A 19381-nucleotide genomic window follows, 5' to 3' on the forward strand; every position below is an offset into this window, starting at 1 on the left:
AGGCTCTGTTACCCAGGGTAAAAAATGTAGCCTTCCTCGCAAGCGTTTTTAGGCAGGCGTCGTTCTAAGGCGAGCGAACATATGTTATATGAAAGGGAATTATGATAATTACTTTTATTCTATAAAAATATCATTTATATTTCAAAGATTAGTCCAAGCCTAAAAGGATTCGATTATTTGCGGAAAACTTCTATTTATTTACTTTGATGTGGAAAAGATTTATCTTTCTTTTCTCTTTCCATACTCAAATAGTACCTCACATGTCTTTTCTTTACCGAACTAGATAAAAACAACTTTCTTGCTTTAGAGTGGCTCAAATATATTACTTATTTTCATAAATTAATTATCGGCGCTTTGTCGAGTTCATGGGCTCTTGCTCAGTCCTCCTCCATAGCATGGTCACGTGGTATCCGGACAGTACCCACAAGGGGGCCATTCGTCTTGAACTTCCACAGGAGCTTGCCGTCCTCTGCCTTGAGGGCATACAAATAGCCATCCACTAGAATGTAAAATGATCAGTTAAAAGATGTCATCGTACAAATAGCCATCCACTAGAATGTAAAATGATCAGTTAAAAGATGCCATCGTACAAATAGCCATCCACTAGAATTAAAAATGATCAGTTAAAAGATGTCATCGTACAAATAGCCATCCACTAGAATGTAAAATGATCAGTTAAAAGATGTCATCGTACAAATAGCCATCCACTAGAATGTAAAATGATCAGTTAAAAGATGTCATCGTACAAATAGCCATCCACTAGAATGTAAAATGATCAGTTAAAAGATGTCATCGTACAAATAGCCATCCACTAGAATTAAAAATGATCAGTTAAAAGATGTCATCGTACAAATAGCCATCCACTAGAATGTAAAATGATCAGTTAAAAGATGTCATCGTACAAATAGCCATCCACTAGAATGTAAAATGATCAGTTAAAAGATGTCATCGTACAAATAGCCATCCACTAGCATGTAAAATGATCAGTTAAAAGATGTCATCGTACAAATAGCCATCCACTAGAATGTAAAATGATCAGTTAAAAGATGTCATCGTACAAATAGCCATCCACTAGAATGTAAAATGATCAGTTAAAAGATGTCATCGTACAAATAGCCATCCACTAGAATGTAAAATGATCAGTTAAAAGATGTCATCGTACAAATAGCCATCCACTAGAATGTAAAATGATCAGTTAAAAGATGTCATCGTACAAATAGCCATCCACTAGAATTAAAAATGATCAGTTAAAAGATGTCATCGTACAAATAGCCAACCACTAGATTAAAAAATAATCAGTTAAAAGATGTCATCGTACAAATAGCCAACCACTAGAATAAAAAAATAATCAGTTAAAAGATATTATCGTACAAATAGCCATCCACTAGAAAAAACAACAAATCGTTCAAATAGCCATCCACTAGAACTAAAAAAACATTTAATAATTGTAAGTAACAGTAGCCTTTATCCACTTATTTTTTATTTGAATAATGTGATAAAAGTCTTTCATTAAAATGAATAAATATAATAACTAACAGATACAGGATTCGCAATGTCCCGGATATTGGTGCGCGCTCTTCCCGCGGAAAGATCTAGAAATCAGCCCCCTATCAGCTTCCGGTTTTACCTCATATTGGCGCGAGTAGCCTGGAACCTACCTCCGCCGATATAAAGAGTGCCGTCTTTCGTCATCTTGGGTGAAGAGTACACCATATCGTCTGTCTCCGTCTTGAAGGACCAGATAAGAGAGCCATCTGATTGGTTGAGGGCCAAGACATTTCCCGTCCCAGACCCCACGTACACTCGGTTATCCGCGGCCACAAACGCAGTGGAGAAAAACTCGCCCTTGGCTAAAACAAACAACATATAATTACGGTCACTCTTGGCAACGGCCTTTCTTGGAAAATTTTTCAAAGCGCACATTTCATCATCCGATTATCTACACTGGACTTAAGATTATGCAGTAAAACAGACAGAGTTTTTCCCCCAATCTCTTTCACATAAATGTCCTCAATAAAACTTTGCTTGAAAAGAATGAATAAGCTACTCACATTTATGGATCCATTGAATCTTGCCATCACTCAGTCGAACACAGAACATATTGCCCTCAGTTGAGGTGACGAACATGAGTCCTCTAGACTTGCTCAGGGCTGGGGACGACTGGAACGAAGCATCGGCCTCGAATACCCACATGATCTTACCCGTGGCACTCTCATACGCGTAACAATTCGCATCAAACGAGCACACGTACACAGTGCTCTCATCCGCGCTCAGGGCCGGCGAGGCGAACACAGGCCCGCCCGTCAGACGCTGCCAGAGGACCTCCCCAGTCTCCCCTTGCAGGGCGAACACATTGTGGGGTTCCTGTGCCATGGAGGCGATAAAGACGACACGACCGCCGTCCTGTAGGGCTGGCGTGGCCCAAACCTGGACAACAAGGGGGTGTCAGTCTTTGAGCGTGGCCAATAGGAGAGAAGGGGATGCCAGTCTTGGGCGTGGCCGACAGGAGGGAAGGGGATGTCAGTCTTGGGCGTGGCCAATAGGAGGGAAGGGGATGTCAGTCTTGGGCGTGGCCAATAGGAGGGAAGGGGATGTCAGTCTTGGGCGTGGCCAATAGGAGGGAAGGGGATGCCAGTCTTGGGCGTGGCCGATAGGAGGGAAGGAGATGTCAGTCTTTGGCGTGGCCAATAGGAGGGAAGGGGATGTCAGTCTTGGGCGTGGCCAATAGAAGGGAAGAGGATGTCAGTCTTGGGCGTGGTGAACAGAAGGGAGAGGAAAACCATTCTTGGGCGTGGGGAATTGAAGGGATCAGAAAGGGGGCACAAGTATTTCATTCGGACGCACATAAAATACTCATGTGTCCGTTTGCACTAAGTAAACAATATTTACCCATTTGCTATCCAGGAATGAAGAGGTCGACTTCAATAACCAATTCAATTCCATTTTCAATCAATTCAATTGTGTAAAGGATTATTGGATCAAAAGTTCAAACATAGCAAAAAGGACCGGTCTAGGGGAGGGCATAAGGCCTTGTGAGAGTGTAACTATACGCGTATCCGTACCTGGTCCCCAAGGTGCTTCTTCCACTTGAGTGTCCCATCCGGCTTGATGCAATAAATGTGGCCATCGACGCACCCGACAAACAGCGTCCCATCGGTACCGACTCGCGTGGATGATGTCACAGCACCCTCCGTCTTGAACTTCCACAGCAAAGTGCCATCGAGGCGGTTAAAGGCGCGTATGAAGTTATCATCCGTGCCGCAGTACAGCACGGTTTCGTCAGGGCTGAACGCACACATGGAGCCGCCGTCTTCAGCCGTGCCGTACTTCCACATGAGGTCCCCGGTCTTGGCGTCAAGGGCATAGATCACTTGGTCATCCGAGCTGACGTACAGGGTGGCATCTGACGGATCAACCTGCGCATGGAGAGAAAATGGCACAGAGAAGGCTCGTACTTATAAGAAAGGTTTGTTCCATGCAGAGATCTGAGAAATAGAAAGATCAAATCTGACGGATCCGCGCATGGGAATTGAAAGGCTCATATTTCACGGATGTGTGAAATTGAAGTTTTGTTCTAAGCAGAGATCTAAGCAAAGAAAAGAAAATTGCCGCGGAACAAAAGTTTGATAAACTCCATACCTTACCCTAACTCCACGCCTTTAAATTACGACTATGGTCGATCGACTTCTGCTTTATTATTGTTTACAATTGTTTATTTTCAAGAAACCTTCAAAATAGCCTATCATAATTAAAGTCTAATACCTTATTAACGATATTTTATTGAAAGCATCTCAGTCACTTGCTAACTAGTAGATGGAAAAGGATTCTTTGAGTGAGTCGGTTTTGTGCGAGAGCTAAAAGGCGGTGTGATTGGCCTTCGTTAACACGACCCCGTGGTGTTGACGGTTTTATGTGGCTTTCCTATGCCAGTCCGTGGCGTGTATAACTAGATGCGGGGATATTTGTTGTTAGTCCTGTTTCCTGTTGAGTGCGCTTTTTCAATGTTTGACCTGCCTCACCTTCTTCACCAGCGTTAACTTGTCTATGATGCTAGGGTCTCGTACAGGTTTCTTGGGTTCCTCCTCTTCTTTTGCTTTCGGCTCTTCTGTAGATCATAATACAAAAGTTAGGTACTCGTGCGAATAGCGTGATTTGCAAGCGCTAAAGTGGGTGCGTACTCTTTTCCATCTCTCTCCGAATAGCCTGCTCACAGGTGTTTAATAGGTGATTTTAGGTCTCGCACGACCAGTGCGAAACACGATGGTGGTCAGGCTACTCTTCAAGAACTACACATTATCTGCCAAGGTAACAAATAGAGCTTTTATGTATGTGATTTTTTTGTCAACCTAGTGTAGAGAGTTAAGAACAGGGGGGGGGGGGGGAACCGATACATTTGACATTTTATCATATGGATAGTAGTGGAGTAGAACTAGTGATCTAATATGCAGTACCTTTGGCGGTTTTCGTTCAACTTAGAGTAGAACTAGTGATATAACATGCAATACCCTTGGCGGTTTTCGTTCAACTGTCAGTAGAACTAGTGATATAACATGCAATACCTTTGGCGGTTTTCGTGCTAACCGGAGCTACCTCTTCGTCCTCTTGTTCTGAATACAAGCCATCCAAGCTGTCAAAATACGCCATTTGTTTGGAGTCCAGTTGCACGTGGTCCAAGTGGAAGTTCGTCCTAATGTGGTTAGGCGTTCGGGACTGCGGGATCACCAACACGTCTTGTTCTAATGCCCATTTCAACACCACTTGACTCACAGTGGCGTCAAACACTCCCCCTATACGCTGCAATTCGAAGTTGTTCTGCACAGGATTCTTGTCGAAGCCTTCGCGCACATACATTCCACCCAAGGTGCTACAGACAAAAAGACAAGGTGCTACAGACAAAACGGCAAGGTGCTACCGACAAAAAGACAAGGTGCTACCGACAAAAAGACAAGGTGCTACAGACAAAAAGGCAAGGTGCTACAGAAAAAAAGACAGGGTGCTACAGACAAAAAGACAAGGTACTACAGATAAAAAGACAAGGTGCTACCGACAAAAAGACAAGGTGCTACAGACAAAAAGACAAGGTGCTACAGACAAAAAGACAAGGTGCTACAGACAAAAAGACAAGGTGCTACAGATAAAAAGTAAAGGTGCTACAGACAAAAAGACATGGTGTTACAGACAAAAAGACAAGGTGCTACCGACAAAAAGACAAGGTGCTACAGATAAAAAGTAAAGGTGCTACAGACAAAAAGACAAGGTGCTACCGACAAAAAGACAAGGTGCTACCGACAAAAAGACAAGGTGCTACAGACAAAAAGACAAGGTGCTACAGACACAAAGACAAGGTGCTACAGACAAAAATACAAGGTGCTACAGACAAAAAGACAAGGTGCTACAGACAAAAAGACAAGGTGCTACAGACAAAAAGACAAGGTGCTACAGACACAAAGACAAGGTGCTACAGACAAAAAGACAGGGTGCTACAGACAAAAAGACAAGGTGCTACAGACAAAAAGACAAGGTGCTACAGACAAAAAGACAAGGTGCTACAGACTAAAAGACAAGGTGCTACAGACAAAAAGACAAGGTGCTACAGACAAAAAGACAAGGTGCTACAGACAAAAAGACAAGGTGCTACAGACAAAAAGACAAGGTGCTACAGACACAAAGACAAGGTGCTACCGACAAAAAGACAAGGTGCTACAGACAAAAAGACAAGGTGCTACAGACAAAAAGATAAGGTGCTACAGACAAAAATACAAGGTGCTACAGACAAAAATACAAGGTGCTACAGACAAAAAGACAAGGTGCTACAGACAAAAAGACAAGGTGCTACAGACAAAAATACAAGGTGCTACAGACAAAAATACAAGGTGCTACAGACAAAAAGACAAGGTGCTACAGACAAAAAGACAAGGTGCTACAGACAAAAAGACAAGGTGCTACCGACAAAAATACAAGGTGCTGAAGACAAAAATACAAGGTGCTACAGACAAAAAGACAAGGTGCTACAGACAAAAAGACAAGAGGCTACAGACAAAAATACAAGGTGCTACAGACAAAAAGGCAAGGTGCTGAAGACAAAAAGACAAGGTGCTACAGACAAAAAGACAAGGTGCTGAAGACAAAAAGACAAGGTGCTACAGACAAAAAGACAAGGTGCTACAGACACAAAGACAAGGTGCTACAGACACAAAGACAAGGTGCTACAGACAAAAAGACAAGGTGCTACAGACAAAAAGACAAGGTGCTACAGACAAAAAGACAAGGTGCTGAAGACAAAAAGACAAGGTGCTACCGACAAAAAGACAAGGTGCTACAGACAAAAAGACAAGGTGCTACAGACAAAAAGACAAGGTGCTGAAGACAAAAAGACAAGGTGCTACAGACAAAAAGACAAGGTGCTGAAGACAAAAATACAAGGTGCTACAGACAAAAAGACAAGGTGCTACAGACAAAAAGACAAGGTGCTACAGACAAAAAGACAAGGTGCTGAAGACAAAAAGACAAGGTGCTACAGACAAAAAGACAAGGTGCTACCGACAAAAAGACAAGGTGCTACAGACAAAAATACAAGGTGCTGAAGACAAAAAGACAAGGTGCTGAAGACAAAAAGACAAGAGGCTACAGACAAAAATACAAGGTGCTACAGACAAAAAGGCAAGGTGCTACAGACAAAAAGACAAGGTGCTACAGACAAAAAGACAAGGTGCTACAGACAAAAAGGCAAGGTGCTACAGACAAAAAGACAGGGTGCTACAGACAAAAAAACAAGGTGCTACCGACAAAAAGGCAAGGTGCTACAGACTAAAAGACAAGGTGCTACAGACAAAAAGACAAGGTGCTACAGACAAAAAGACAAGGTGCTACAGACAAAAAGACAAGGTGCTACAGACACAAAGACAAGGTGCTACAGACAAAAAGGCAAGGTGCTACAGACAAAAAGACAAGGTGCTACAGACAAAAAGATAAGGTGCTACAGACAAAAATACAAGGTGCTACAGACAAAAAGACAAGGTGCTACAGACAAAAAGACAAGGTGCTACAGACAAAAAGACAAGGTGCTACCGACAAAAAGACAAGGTGCTACAGACAAAAAGACAAGGTGCTACAGACAAAAAGATAAGGTGCTACAGACAAAAATACAAGGTGCTACAGACAAAAAGACAAGGTGCTGAAGACAAAAAGACAAGAGGCTACAGACAAAAAGACAAGGTGCTACAGACAAAAAGACAAGGTGCTACAGACAAAAAGGCAAGGTGCTACAGACAAAAAGACAGGGTGCTACAGACAAAAAAACAAGGTGCTACCGACAAAAAGGCAAGGTGCTACAGACAAAAAGACAAGGTGCTACAGACAAAAAGACAAGGTGCTACAGACAAAAAGACAAGGTGCTACAGACACAAAGACAAGGTGCTACAGACAAAAATACAAGGTGCTACAGACAAAAAGACAAGGTGCTACAGACAAAAAGACAAGGTGCTACAGACAAAAAGACAAGGTGCTACAGACAAAAAGACAAGGTGCTACAGACAAAAAGACAAGGTGCTACAGACAAAAAGACAAGGTGCTACCGACAAAAAGACAAGGTGCTACAGACAAAAAGACAAGGTGCTGAAGACAAAAAGACAAGGTGCTACAGACAAAAATACAAGGTGCTACCGACAAAAAGACAAGGTGCTACAGACAAAAAGACAAGGTGCTACCGACAAAAAGACAAGGTGCTACAGACACAAAGACAAGGTGCTACAGACAAAAAGACAAGGTGCTACAGACAAAAAGACAAGGTGCTAACGACAAAAAGAAAAGGTGCTACAGACAAAAAGACAAGGTGCTACAGACAAAAAGACAAGGTGCTACAGACAAAAAGACAAGGTGCTACAGATAAAAAGACAAGGTGCTACAGACAAAAAGACAAGGTGCTACAGACAAAAAGACAAGGTGCTACAGACAAAAATGCAAGGTGCTACAGACAAAAAGGCAAGGTGCTACAGATAAAAAGACAAGGTGCTACAGACAAAAAGACAGGGTGCTACAGACAAAAAAACAAGGTGCTACCGACAAAAAAACAAGGTGCTACCGACAAAAAGGCAAGGTGCTACAGACAAAAAGACAAGGTGCTACAGACAAAAAGACAAGGTGCTACAGACACAAAGACAAGGTGCTACAGACAAAAAGGCAAGGTGCTACAGACAAAAAGTACAATTAGATCGCCCATAAACTAGATATACACTTAATACTAAACTCAACTATAGCCCATATACTTGATATTGAACTCACCTATAGCCCATATACTTGATACTAAACTCACCTATAGCCCATATACTTGATGTTATTTTCTTTGCAGTACTGCCTGGTGGCTTTATCTTGGTAAAACGGAGTAAAAAAATTCTGAATAGCAGACGGTGGAACCTTGGCGATGTCCTTCAGCTTTTTCAGGTCCTTTACTTCAAAATTGCTGACGCCAATGCTGCGAATCTTGCCTGATAATTATAAACAACCCAAGCGCTTCATGAGCTAATGCCACAGGCTAGCACTAGGGGGTGTACTCGGATACATAGAGCTTTAATGGATTTTTGGGGGTTTAAGACATTGACCAGAATTTTAAGGGTGTAGAAAATGTTAACATTTTACTCAGTGCTACAATAAAGGCTCATCATATCCAATATAAGTATGCCATACCCCTTTTTATAGGTGTGCTATTCATTAGGGCCATTTTATAGGTGTGCTATTCATTAGGGCCATTTTATAGGTGTGCTATCACTTAGGGTCTTTTTATAGGTGTGCTATCCATTAGGGCCATTTTATAGGTGTGCTATCACTTAGGGTCTTTTTATAGGTGTGCTATCCATTAGGGCCATTTTATAGGTGTGCTATCACTTAGGGTCTTTTTATAGGTGTGCTATCCATTAGGGCCATTTTATAGGTGTGCTATCCCTTAGGGTCATTTTATAGGTGTGCTATCACTTAGGGTCTTTTTATGGGTGTGCTATCACTTAGGGTCTTTTTATAGGTGTGCTATCCATTAGGGCCATTTTATAGGTGTGCTATCACATAGGGCCATTTTATAGGTGTGCTATTCATTAGGGCCATTTTATAGGTGTGCTATCACTTAGGGCTTTTTATTGGTGAGCTATACGTTAAGGCCATTTTATTGGTGTGCTATCCATTAGGGCCATTTTATAGGTGTGCTATCACTTAGGGTCTTTTTATGGGTGTGCTATCACTTAGGGTCTTTTTATAGGTGTGCTATCCATTAGGGCCATTTTATAGGTGTGCTATCACATAGGGCCATTTTATAGGTGTGCTATTCATTAGGGCCATTTTATAGGTGTGCTATCACTTAGGGCTTTTTATTGGTGAGCTATACGTTAAGGCCATTTTATTGGTGTGCTATCCATTAGGGCCATTTTATAGGTGTGCTATCACTTAGGGTCTTTTTATGGGTGTGCTATCACTTAGGGTCTTTTTATGGGTGTGCTATCACTTAGGGTCTTTTTATGGGTGTGCTATCACTTAGGGCCATTTTATAGGTGTGCTATCCATTAGGGCCATTTTATAGGTGTGCTATCCATTAGGGCCATTTTATAGGTGTGCTATCACTTAGGGTCTTTTTATGGGTGTGCTATCCATTAGGGCCATTTTATAGGTGTGCTATCACTTAGGGCCATTTTATAGGTGTGTATATTCATTAGGGCTATTTTATAGGTGTGCTATCACTTAGGGCCTTTTTATTGGTGAGCTATACATTAAGGCCTTTTTATAGGTGTGCTATCCATTAGGGCCATTTTATAGGTGTGCTATCACTTAGGGCCATTTTATAGGTGAGCTATTCATTAGGGCCATTTTATAGGTGTGCTATCACATAGGGCCATTTTATAGGTGTGCTATTCATTAGGGCCATTTTATAGGTGTGCTATCACTTAGGGCTTTTTATTGGTGAGCTATACGTTAAGGCCATTTTATAGGTGCGCTATCCATTAGGGCCATTTTATAGGTGTGCTATCACTTAGGGTCTTTTTATGGGTGTGCTATCCATTAGGGCCATTTTATAGGTGTGCTATCACTTAGGGCCATTTTATAGGTGTGCTATCCATTAGGGCCATTTTATAGGTGTGCTATCACTTAGGGTCTTTTTATGGGTGTGCTATCCATTAGGGCCATTTTATAGGTGTGCTATCACTAAGGGCCATTTTATAGGTGTGCTATCACTTAGGGCCCTTTTATGGGTGTGCTATCCATTAGGGCCATTTTATAGGTGTGCTATCCATTAGGGCCATTTTATAGGTGTGCTACCACTTAGGGCCATTTTATAGGTGTGCTATCCATTAGGCTTTTTTATAGGTGTGCTTTCCATTAGGGCCATTTTATAGGTGTGCTATCCCTTAGGGACTTTTTATAGGTGTGCTACAGTATGCATTAGGGCCTTTTTATAGGTGTGCTATCCATTAGGCTTTTTTATAGGTGTGCTTTCCATTAGGGCCATTTTATAGGTGTGCTATCCCTTAGGGACTTTTTATAGGTGTGCTACAGTATGCATTAGGGCCTTTTTATAGGTGTGCTAACCATTAGGGCCATTTTATAGGTGTGCTATCACTTAGGACCTATTTTTTGGTGTGCTATCTTTAAGGGCCATTTTATAGGTGTGGTATCACTTAAGGCCTTTTTATAGGTGTGCTATCCATTGGGACCTTTTTATAGGTGTGCTATCCATTAGGACCTTTTTATAGGTGTGCTATCCATTAGGACCTTTTTATAGGTGTGCTATCCATTAGGACCTTTTTATAGGTGTGCTATCCATTAGGGCCCTTTTATAGGTGTGCTATCCATTAGGGCCCTTTTATAGGTGTGCTATCCATTAGGACCTTTTTATAGGTGTGCTATCCATTAGGGCCCTTTTATAGGTGTGCTACCCATTAGGTCCCTTTTATAGGTGTGCTATCCATTAGGGCCATTTTATAGGTGTGCTATCACTTAGGACCTATTTTTTGGTGTGCTATCCTTAAGGGCCATTTTATAAGTGTGCTATCACTAAGGGCCATTTTATAGGTGTGCTATCACTTAGGGCCATTTTATAGGTGTGCTATCCATTAGGACCTTTTTATAGGTGTGCTATCCATTAGGGCCCTTTTATAGGTGTGCTTTCCATTAGGGCCTTTTATAGGTGTGCTATGCCTTAGGGTCTTTTTATAGGTGTGCTATCCATTAGGACCTTTTTATAGGTGTGCTATCCAATAGGACCTTTATATAGGTGTGCTATCCATTAGGACCTTTTTATAGTTGTGCTATCCATTAGGGCCCTTTTATAGGCGTGCTATCCATTAGGGCCCTTTTATAGGTGTGCTATCCATTAGGACCTTTTTATAGCTGTGCTATCCATTAGGGCCCTTTTATAGGTGTGCTATCCATTAGGGCCCTTTTATAGGTGTGCTATCCATTAGGACCTTTTTATAGGTGTGCTATCCATTAGGGCCCTTTTATAGGTGTGCTACCCATTAGGTCCCTTTTATAGGTGTGCTATCCATTAGGACCTTTTTATAGCTGTACTATCCATTAGGGCCCTTTTATAGGTGTGCTATTGTATCCAAGGGCCAGGGGCTAAGGCTTTTATTTAGGGCCTTGTTATTGGTTTGCTATCCCTTAGGGCCCCTTTTATAGGCCTGTTATCCATTAGGGTCTTTTTATACCCCAGACACCTCTTCCTGTTATGTTAACCCTCTTCTTCTCTGGGCCCCTCACACTGCCAAATCTAAAATTGATACATATTTGGTGTTAGTTATAGACTGAATATTACCTTGAGATACGAGTTCCTCTAAGGCTCTCCATGAGTCTTGCCAAGTCCCTCTTGGCTCCCCTTCACCACAGGTCAAAAATGCCTCAGGTTCCATCTCGCATTCCATAGCATGGATAAGCATTAAGTCAATGTATGACGTCTATAAAACAATAGAGCTATCAATAAACAGCAGTAAAATGATTGCAAATCATTCCAATTGCTTGTACAGTACATTATAACAAATTTTTACTTTACCTTAAGCTTCTTCAATGATTCCTCAACTGATCGAAGAGTGTCCTCATACCCAAGATTTCTTGGCTCAACTTTGGACACAATAAAGATATCCTCTCGTGGTACCCCACTCTCCTTAATAGCAAGACCAACTGATGCTTCATCATAACCCCTGGCTTGCGCTGTGTCAATCATTCTAGCAAAAATCATGACAATAGTTAGAATCATGGCATACTGAATACTATTGTCTCATACTTTTACTCACTTGCCTCATGCTGGCTACGGCCCTGGCTACGGCCCTGGCTACGGCCCTGGCTACGGCCCTGGCTACGGCCCTGGCTACGGCCCTGGCTACGGCCCTGGCTACGGCCCTGGCTACGGCCCTGGCTATGGCCCGTCCCCAGCTGGCGAACAGCTAAAAGCCAGCTGAATTATGACTCTATAAACACTTTAAACTTGATTTTGTGCTATATCTAAAGGCTCAATTTCCTAGCCAGCCAGCAGACAAATTTCTTAGGAACAACCTGCTGTGAGTTTGTAAAGATGGAAGAGAATTGAGACTAACCTGTAGCCTTCTTTTAATGCAACAACTATTGACTTTTGAGCATCTTCAAACAAACCAGCAGTTCCAAACCCAAGCATGGGCACTATACAAGAAGAATAGAACTAGTAATCAATGCTTACAAATAGAACAGGCAATCAATGGTTATCATACTCCCGCAGATGGTTCTGTTAATGATAAATGATAAGACCCAAAGACTCTCAATTAAAAAACAGAGTAATAAGTGCTTATTTTAATAATAATAATAATTTTATCATTTATATAGCGCAAAATTCATTATCTATATGATCTAATGCGCTTTTACATAGAGAAGCATTAATCCATTTCCATTTGGTACAGTATTGGTATATCATTTTCCTTACTTTTGTATCCACTAGCAAGAATTGTTGTCCATTTATCAGGGTCCTCTCTGTTAGGTTGATTGGGTTCATCTCCTTTGGGCCAGAAGACTTCAGACACAGGCCGATTCTGAGAGCGACACTCAATGGTTGAAGGGGCCCTGTCCACAAGTCTTTTAAATGCTGCCATATATTTCAAGGCATCAATTTCATCTTCATCCTACATTGTAATCAAGCATAATATTAGATAAATTGTATGTATACAAGTTGTACTTATTCCTTTAGTACAGTAAGTTATACACTTATACCCCTCCAAGCTATAGCAAGCTAAGGGCCATTCTACACAACATAATGTGTCATCTGCTCTAGCTTATTGCACCATCTGCATGTAGTGCATGTTGGTTAACCCAAATAGTGAGCCAAAAAAAGCAACAAGTTTGGCTCCTTGTAGCATCTATACGGGGGTGGATTGTGTGGGTATCCACCACCCCAACCCCCTTTTTTAGTAAGAAAAAGAAAATGTCTCTTTATTTTGCTTAAATAACGCCTCACACTTATGCCCCACCCCCCCCCCCCCCCTATAATAAAATCCATTCTGGATCCCTTCCTGTAAAAGTAAGCAGTAGTTACCTCCTCTGTAGCTTCACTAAATGCTTCTTCCTCTTTAAACATGTGGAACCAGAGAGCAATGCCAATGTTGGGAGAGTCAAAGGAGCGAACATGATGCCACCAGGTTTGTGGTATGTAGAGAATGTCACCAGCATTTAGTGTCACCTGGAATTAAATAAGGAAATTAGGGAGGAAGAGGAAAACAAACAAAAAATCAAATATTATTATCAGAATTCAGTTTCACCTGGAAAAAAAACAACAAGACAATTAAATAAATTATTGTCAGAATGGGAAATTTGTCAGCAGAGATGGTAAAGATGAATTCTAATTTCTAGAGTTCTCCAATATCCCCCAAAAAAGGTTGATTAGTTGACTTGCAAGACAAGACAACCATTCAATAAAGTAATTCAAACCATAAAGAAAATGCAGCTCTCCATGTACTGTAGAAGTCCAATTAAAAATAAAAATTCAATCTAATCATCTTTGATTTGAGCCAAGTATCTCTGGCTTATAAGGCAGAAAATATAACCCTTAGTTATCATGGCTCTTTTCAATCCCAGTGAGTGTATTTCAGACAACATGACGGAAAAACCTGCAATTTGCAATTCCAGATAGAGAGAAGACACAATTTCTTCAGTGGCTATAGGTTTCTTGTATTACGGACTGATTTTTAAAACAAAAATAAGGTGAGGCTGAAGTGCACATAACCAGATTTTGGCTTTTTAAGATAATTTTTCCTTGATAATCATTGCCATGTGTATCAACTCAGGGACGAAAAGCTCAAATTACAATGACACTTTACAAAAAGTCACATCAATTTAAAAAAAAGTCGCACTTGATATTTTATTTGCTATAAGTTACTTAGTACTGAGAGAAATTCTCTGCCTTATTCGATGTGAAATGGGCTTATTTGAAGCGTCACGTCATGTTTTTCCGTCATGTCATTTCAGACCTGACCAAGAAAAGTTCAAAGAACAATGAGCAGAGATTCAAACAATGATGTCAATGGTTTACTACCACCATTTCAATCATACCTTATGAAATGGGATTTTAGCTAGATTTGGCATCCGCATGAGATCAATGGCTTCTGGGTTTAAAGGTGCATGAGGAATAATCTTCTCTGTCACAGTCTTTTTCAGATCCAAGTGAAACAATTCACTTTGGCTATAATTAGCAAGTAGAACCACCTTTTGTCCAGACAGAACTGTCAATAAATTCTCATAACCATCATAATGGCAACTACTACTTGTATTACCGCTACTAAACAGTAAATGAGTGCTGATGATTTGTGAAGCTTGCTCTTCACATTGAAGGCAAAATGGCAATTTCAGATCTTCTGTCATCTGACTCTGAGGGAATGGTGAGTCCATATACACATCTTGTGTTTCGTAAATTCTAAGGAACTCACTCATATTCATTGTCCTCTTTGCTGGCGGATCTGTTGGACTGTGAACCTTCCTGTACTCTACATCGAATACCTCATGACCATATTTACTAGCTAGATACTCTTCATCTTTCCATAATTTGAAAGCTGGCCAATCATTCGCTGCATTCCGCATGATAACTGGTCGCCGCTGACGTATAAAATGGCTATAAAAATCCTTTCCATTTAGAACATAATCTATCTCTTCAATTTCACCTAAAAGGATTGGTGACCCATGTTCTCCCAGCTTCTTAAGATGACCCGAGGGAACATGGGTCGCAGGAGGATTAATAGATTCAGTAATATCTAACTTGGGAGGTTTGGCAGTCTCCCCTTCTGCACTGTGCGACTCGGCCTGCACGGAAGCCTTTTTGTCTGCTCGTTTTGACTCGGGACTTGATGATGGAGTATCTGCTGTTTGTAAAATACCGGTGTATTGTTGAAGTGTTTCGTTATTCCATAAGTACACAGCTGCAGCGAATAAACCAACGAGAGACGCGATCAGGAAAAACCCTGACTTCGCCATTGAGCGTAAACAATGAAGAACTAAGCAATGTTTACCAACGATCTTGGGGTTCTAAAACGTCCAAATAATACAGAATAAATACCGTAGAAAAGTGATGCTATCGAAGATGTCTTTGCATGCATTACATGTTAGTTTTTCTAACACAATGGTTCGTTATTTAGTTGCAGGACCGTCTGCTGCAGTTATCCACCAGGCGTTCCTAGAGTAGCTAAAAGGAGGGAGATTGGGAAATGGCGTGAGACGTTCGTCGATGAGCACTTTACGGCAATCGAGCACTTGAAAAACTCGGCTTTTTGTACGCTCACAATCATGCGAGGAGCTTTATGGCGAGAACAAGAAAGAGAGAGAAAAGAATGTGAGGAAAATATTAAAAAACTAACGCAAACGAGAATTTTGCTATCACATCTTCACTAGAAAGTGATGGACAGATGACCATAAAGGTGTGCGCAATATCGGAAGTGCACTGTACTGAGATAAAGTGGGACGGATTGTTACGCATTTTCTCTGACGCTGCAGTATGAGAGAAGTAAATGGAATCAAAGTAAAAAGCAATTTTTTTCTTTTTCACATACAATACGCGAAGCTCCAGGACCTAGCGATGCCAGTCAGGGGCGTAGCCAGGGCCTAGCCCCCCACCCCCCTTTATCAGCCAAAAATACAGTAAATATATGAGACTATCTAAAATACGGAGGAAAATGCCTTGAAAATCCCTTTTGGGCCTCCCTCTTGTTAAAAATCCTGGCTATGCCGCTGCCAGTATCAAATCAAAACATGGCAATCGTTTGTTTACTCTTGAACTCTTTTCTTGTAAAAGGCACCTGGTGATCTTGGCGATACTTGGGAATCGATCTCTTACCTTGTAAAAGGCACCTCGGTGATCTTGGAGATCCTTGGAAATTGACATCTTACCTTCTGAAAGTCACCTCGGTGATTTTGGGGGTCATGGGAATTGATCTCTTCCTTGTGAAAGGCACCTCGGCAATCTTAGGAACCTTGGAAATTGACGCCTTACCTTGTGAAAGGCACATCGGTGATCTCATAGTTATTTATGGTGATCTTGCAGATCCTTGGAAATTCATCTCAGTCTTACCTTATGAAAGACACACCTCGTCGGAGCTTTGGGATCCTTGGAAATTGATCTCTTACCTTGTGAAATGCGGCGATCTTGTAGATCCTTGGAAATTAATTCTTACCTTGTGAAAAGGCACCTCGGCGATCTTGGGGAATCTGAGTAGGTCCACTGCTTCTGGATCGATAGGAGCCTCGATATTCACAGTGGTGTAGTTACGGTGGTAGAAGCGGTCAGTGTAGGAGTAATTTGCGACCAGGACTTCCTTTGTTCCCGATACCAAGCTCAGCAGATTCTCATAGCCGTCATAGTGAATACTAGAGCTTGTGTTCCCGCTGCTGAAAAGCAAATGAGTACTAGCGATTCCGCTAAGGAGCTCGGGGCATTGTAGGTTGTACGGCACTAGAATGTCTTGGGTCATAGGGCTATGTGGAAAGGGGCAGTCCAGGTAAACGTTTTCCTTCTTGTAGATTTTAAGATACTCCTTGAGGTTCATTGTCTTTTTTATTGGTAAAATTGTTTCATACTTTTTAGTGAATTGTACGTCGAATATGATATCGCCGTATTTCTCCGCGAGATACGATTCATTTGACCAATGTTTTACCGCTGGCCAGTTTTTGATTGCGCCTCTCAGAACTACCGGCTTTCTCTGGCGAACAAAGTGTTCATAAAAGTCTTTCCCGTTCGGCACAAAGTCAAGTTCCTCGATTTCTCCCTGTATAATAGGAGAGCCGTGTTCTCCCAGATATTTCAAATGTCCCCTAGGCACCGCTTTTTTGGCATTTTCTTTTTGTTCATTTTCCTGCGCGCTTTTTCCCCGACTTCCGGTTTCGTCGTCTTTGTGTTCTCTATCGCTCTTTTCGGTTCTATCGCCTTTCCCTCGCTCTTGTTTGTAATGTTCTTTCTTTTCTCCTTCCGTTCTTGATTTACTTGGTATCTCGCTTTTATCGTACGAGACAGGAGTCCCTTGGAAAAGTTGTTCCTTCGCTGTTATTATAGCAAGTTTCACTTCCTCGTTCTGCCAAGCATAATATGACAGAACCGCCACAACTCCAACCAGTATTGCTACAGTCAAAAAACCTTGCGCCATATTAGAGGACTGACGAAAAAGATAAAGCTTGAAAGTAGGTGATGTTTACTCGTTCACAGGGTGGTGGAAATCATGTAGTCCCCTGTACCTTTTGACCTGTAAAGAAAAACCGCAAAGACTGCTCAATACATAATCCCTCAGTCACAGCGAAATGTCAGATTCAAATCGGAATTCACCTGTCTTTACAGCATATGCAAATACGCCTAGCGAATTCATTAAGTACAAGAGACGGGGCAAGACTTCATTTGCTGAATTGAAAAACTACTGGTTAATTGTAAAGAGCAGCCCACACATTAATAATGATTTTGAATAGAGTACGTTTCTCAGGGCAAAAGTCTGACAATCTCCGTAGAAACGTGCGCCTGCTATTGCAAAGAAGTATAATGACATTGGATATTCATTACAATGGAAAAATCAATGTTATCAAGTATCTAAGTGATTTTCAATTTGCGGAGAATTTATAATAAAAAAAATACCTGCTGTAATACGGCATCCTTAATAAGATGAGCAAACAAACTAGCAAGTTGTGATTATTTACACCGCTACAACCTGATGCTTTAAAAATAAGTAAATCTTGACCGTCTGTTTCTCGTTACTTGTAACACGCTTCCGGGATTTGTTATCTCGAAGTCTTGAAGGAGGTAAAAATCTTTGAGCTGTGCTAATTGCTGACTTCAGATCAATTACCTATTACGCCTCACAGAGAATGTGTTATTTTTATCATTTTTTTTTATTTGCGAAAAAGAAAGGGATGCGAGGAGGAGGAAAGAGCAATGTTGAATAACAGAAATGTCAAAAATGCATTAATCATATTATTTTTTCCAATCACTTGCACCCACGTATCGGTGGCAACGCGTCATTGAGAAGAAAAGGTGAGATAAGAAAAAAAAGTGCTTTTTTTGAAACAGCAAAAATAATTATGTGAATACTAAAGAGATTAAGAGGACTGCAAGAGAGATGGAATAATTTTTTTTTAACTTATAAAACAACACCAAAAACTTCTTAGGATAAAAACATTCTGTATCTATAAAAGGAAGTGTGAATACTAAAAACCCTAAACCAAAATAGAGCACATAAACACGATATCTGTTCTAATCTGTTAACGGTGAACATTAGTTGCCGATGCCTCTGTTTCCACTACTAGACAACCCTGCCCTATCACCCCTCCCCCAAGAAGACTATTCAATTTTAATCAGTTATTCCGGTCCAGCGAAGCGCGTCTTACTAGGTTTATTATCGTTTAAATTCGCACAAAAATTCGTCACTGGAAACTCACCGACTAACAGCAACTAAAAACCTTAGAACGACAATTCAAAACAGACCATTCCAATTTCAGCGTTGTAAAACCGCTGAATTATTTTTATACGGACGACCTGTTATGCTACGAAAGTAAATAAAATAGTTTCCAATATCTACAGGATTCTAAACATACTTAATCGATATAGTAAACTTATGTAATTCCGCATTTTTTACCTGATAGGCTTAAAATGAAGGGTTTGTAAGCTGGTCGGGGGTAATCATGGTCTGTTTTGCTCTTGCGCTATCTGTATCAGTTGTATCGATGAATTATACGCTCGATTGCTGTCAGTGTTGATCAAATCAAAGGCTACTTGAAAGGAATTCCAATTATACGCTCTAGAAGAACATGCCTTTCTTATGTGCGCATCAGCTTTTGTACTTTTGTTTTGCGTGGGAAGGGGATAAGGTGTGCAGTAGCGGATCTAGGGGTAGGGTTTAGGGGGTTTAAACCCCCCCTTTGG

The 19381-nt window shown here is 41.1% G+C and overlaps 1 protein-coding gene across 5 annotated transcripts; it reads right to left on the reverse strand.

Moving 5' to 3' along the window:
• Positions 1 to 99: 99 nt before the first annotated feature.
• Positions 100 to 19244, reverse strand: LOC5518642. 5 transcript variants are annotated; one of them, XM_048724583.1, is made up of 14 exons: positions 19095 to 19244; positions 16656 to 17717; positions 13535 to 13678; positions 12929 to 13124; positions 12570 to 12651; positions 12029 to 12200; positions 11795 to 11933; positions 8312 to 8483; positions 4560 to 4864; positions 4020 to 4105; positions 3063 to 3416; positions 2052 to 2427; positions 1659 to 1850; positions 100 to 499 (listed from the first exon to the last, which is right to left on the reverse strand). In XM_048724583.1, exons 2-14 carry the CDS (start codon positions 17619 to 17621, stop codon positions 378 to 380), a joined length of 3306 nt encoding a protein of 1101 aa, XP_048580540.1. In that variant the 5' UTR covers positions 17622 to 17717; positions 19095 to 19244; the 3' UTR covers positions 100 to 377. The 5 variants fall into 5 exon arrangements, with proteins under 5 accessions (XP_048580540.1, XP_048580541.1, XP_048580544.1 ...); XM_048724584.1 differs by lacking the exon at positions 19095 to 19244 and adding an exon at positions 17798 to 17815; XM_048724587.1 differs by lacking the exons at positions 16656 to 17717; positions 19095 to 19244 and adding exons at positions 14548 to 15267; positions 15328 to 15652.
• Positions 19245 to 19381: the final 137 nt, after the last annotated feature.

This window comes from Nematostella vectensis, chromosome 3, assembly GCF_932526225.1.
Source record: "Nematostella vectensis chromosome 3, jaNemVect1.1, whole genome shotgun sequence".
In the NCBI taxonomy this organism is placed as follows: domain Eukaryota; kingdom Metazoa; phylum Cnidaria; class Anthozoa; order Actiniaria; family Edwardsiidae; genus Nematostella; species Nematostella vectensis.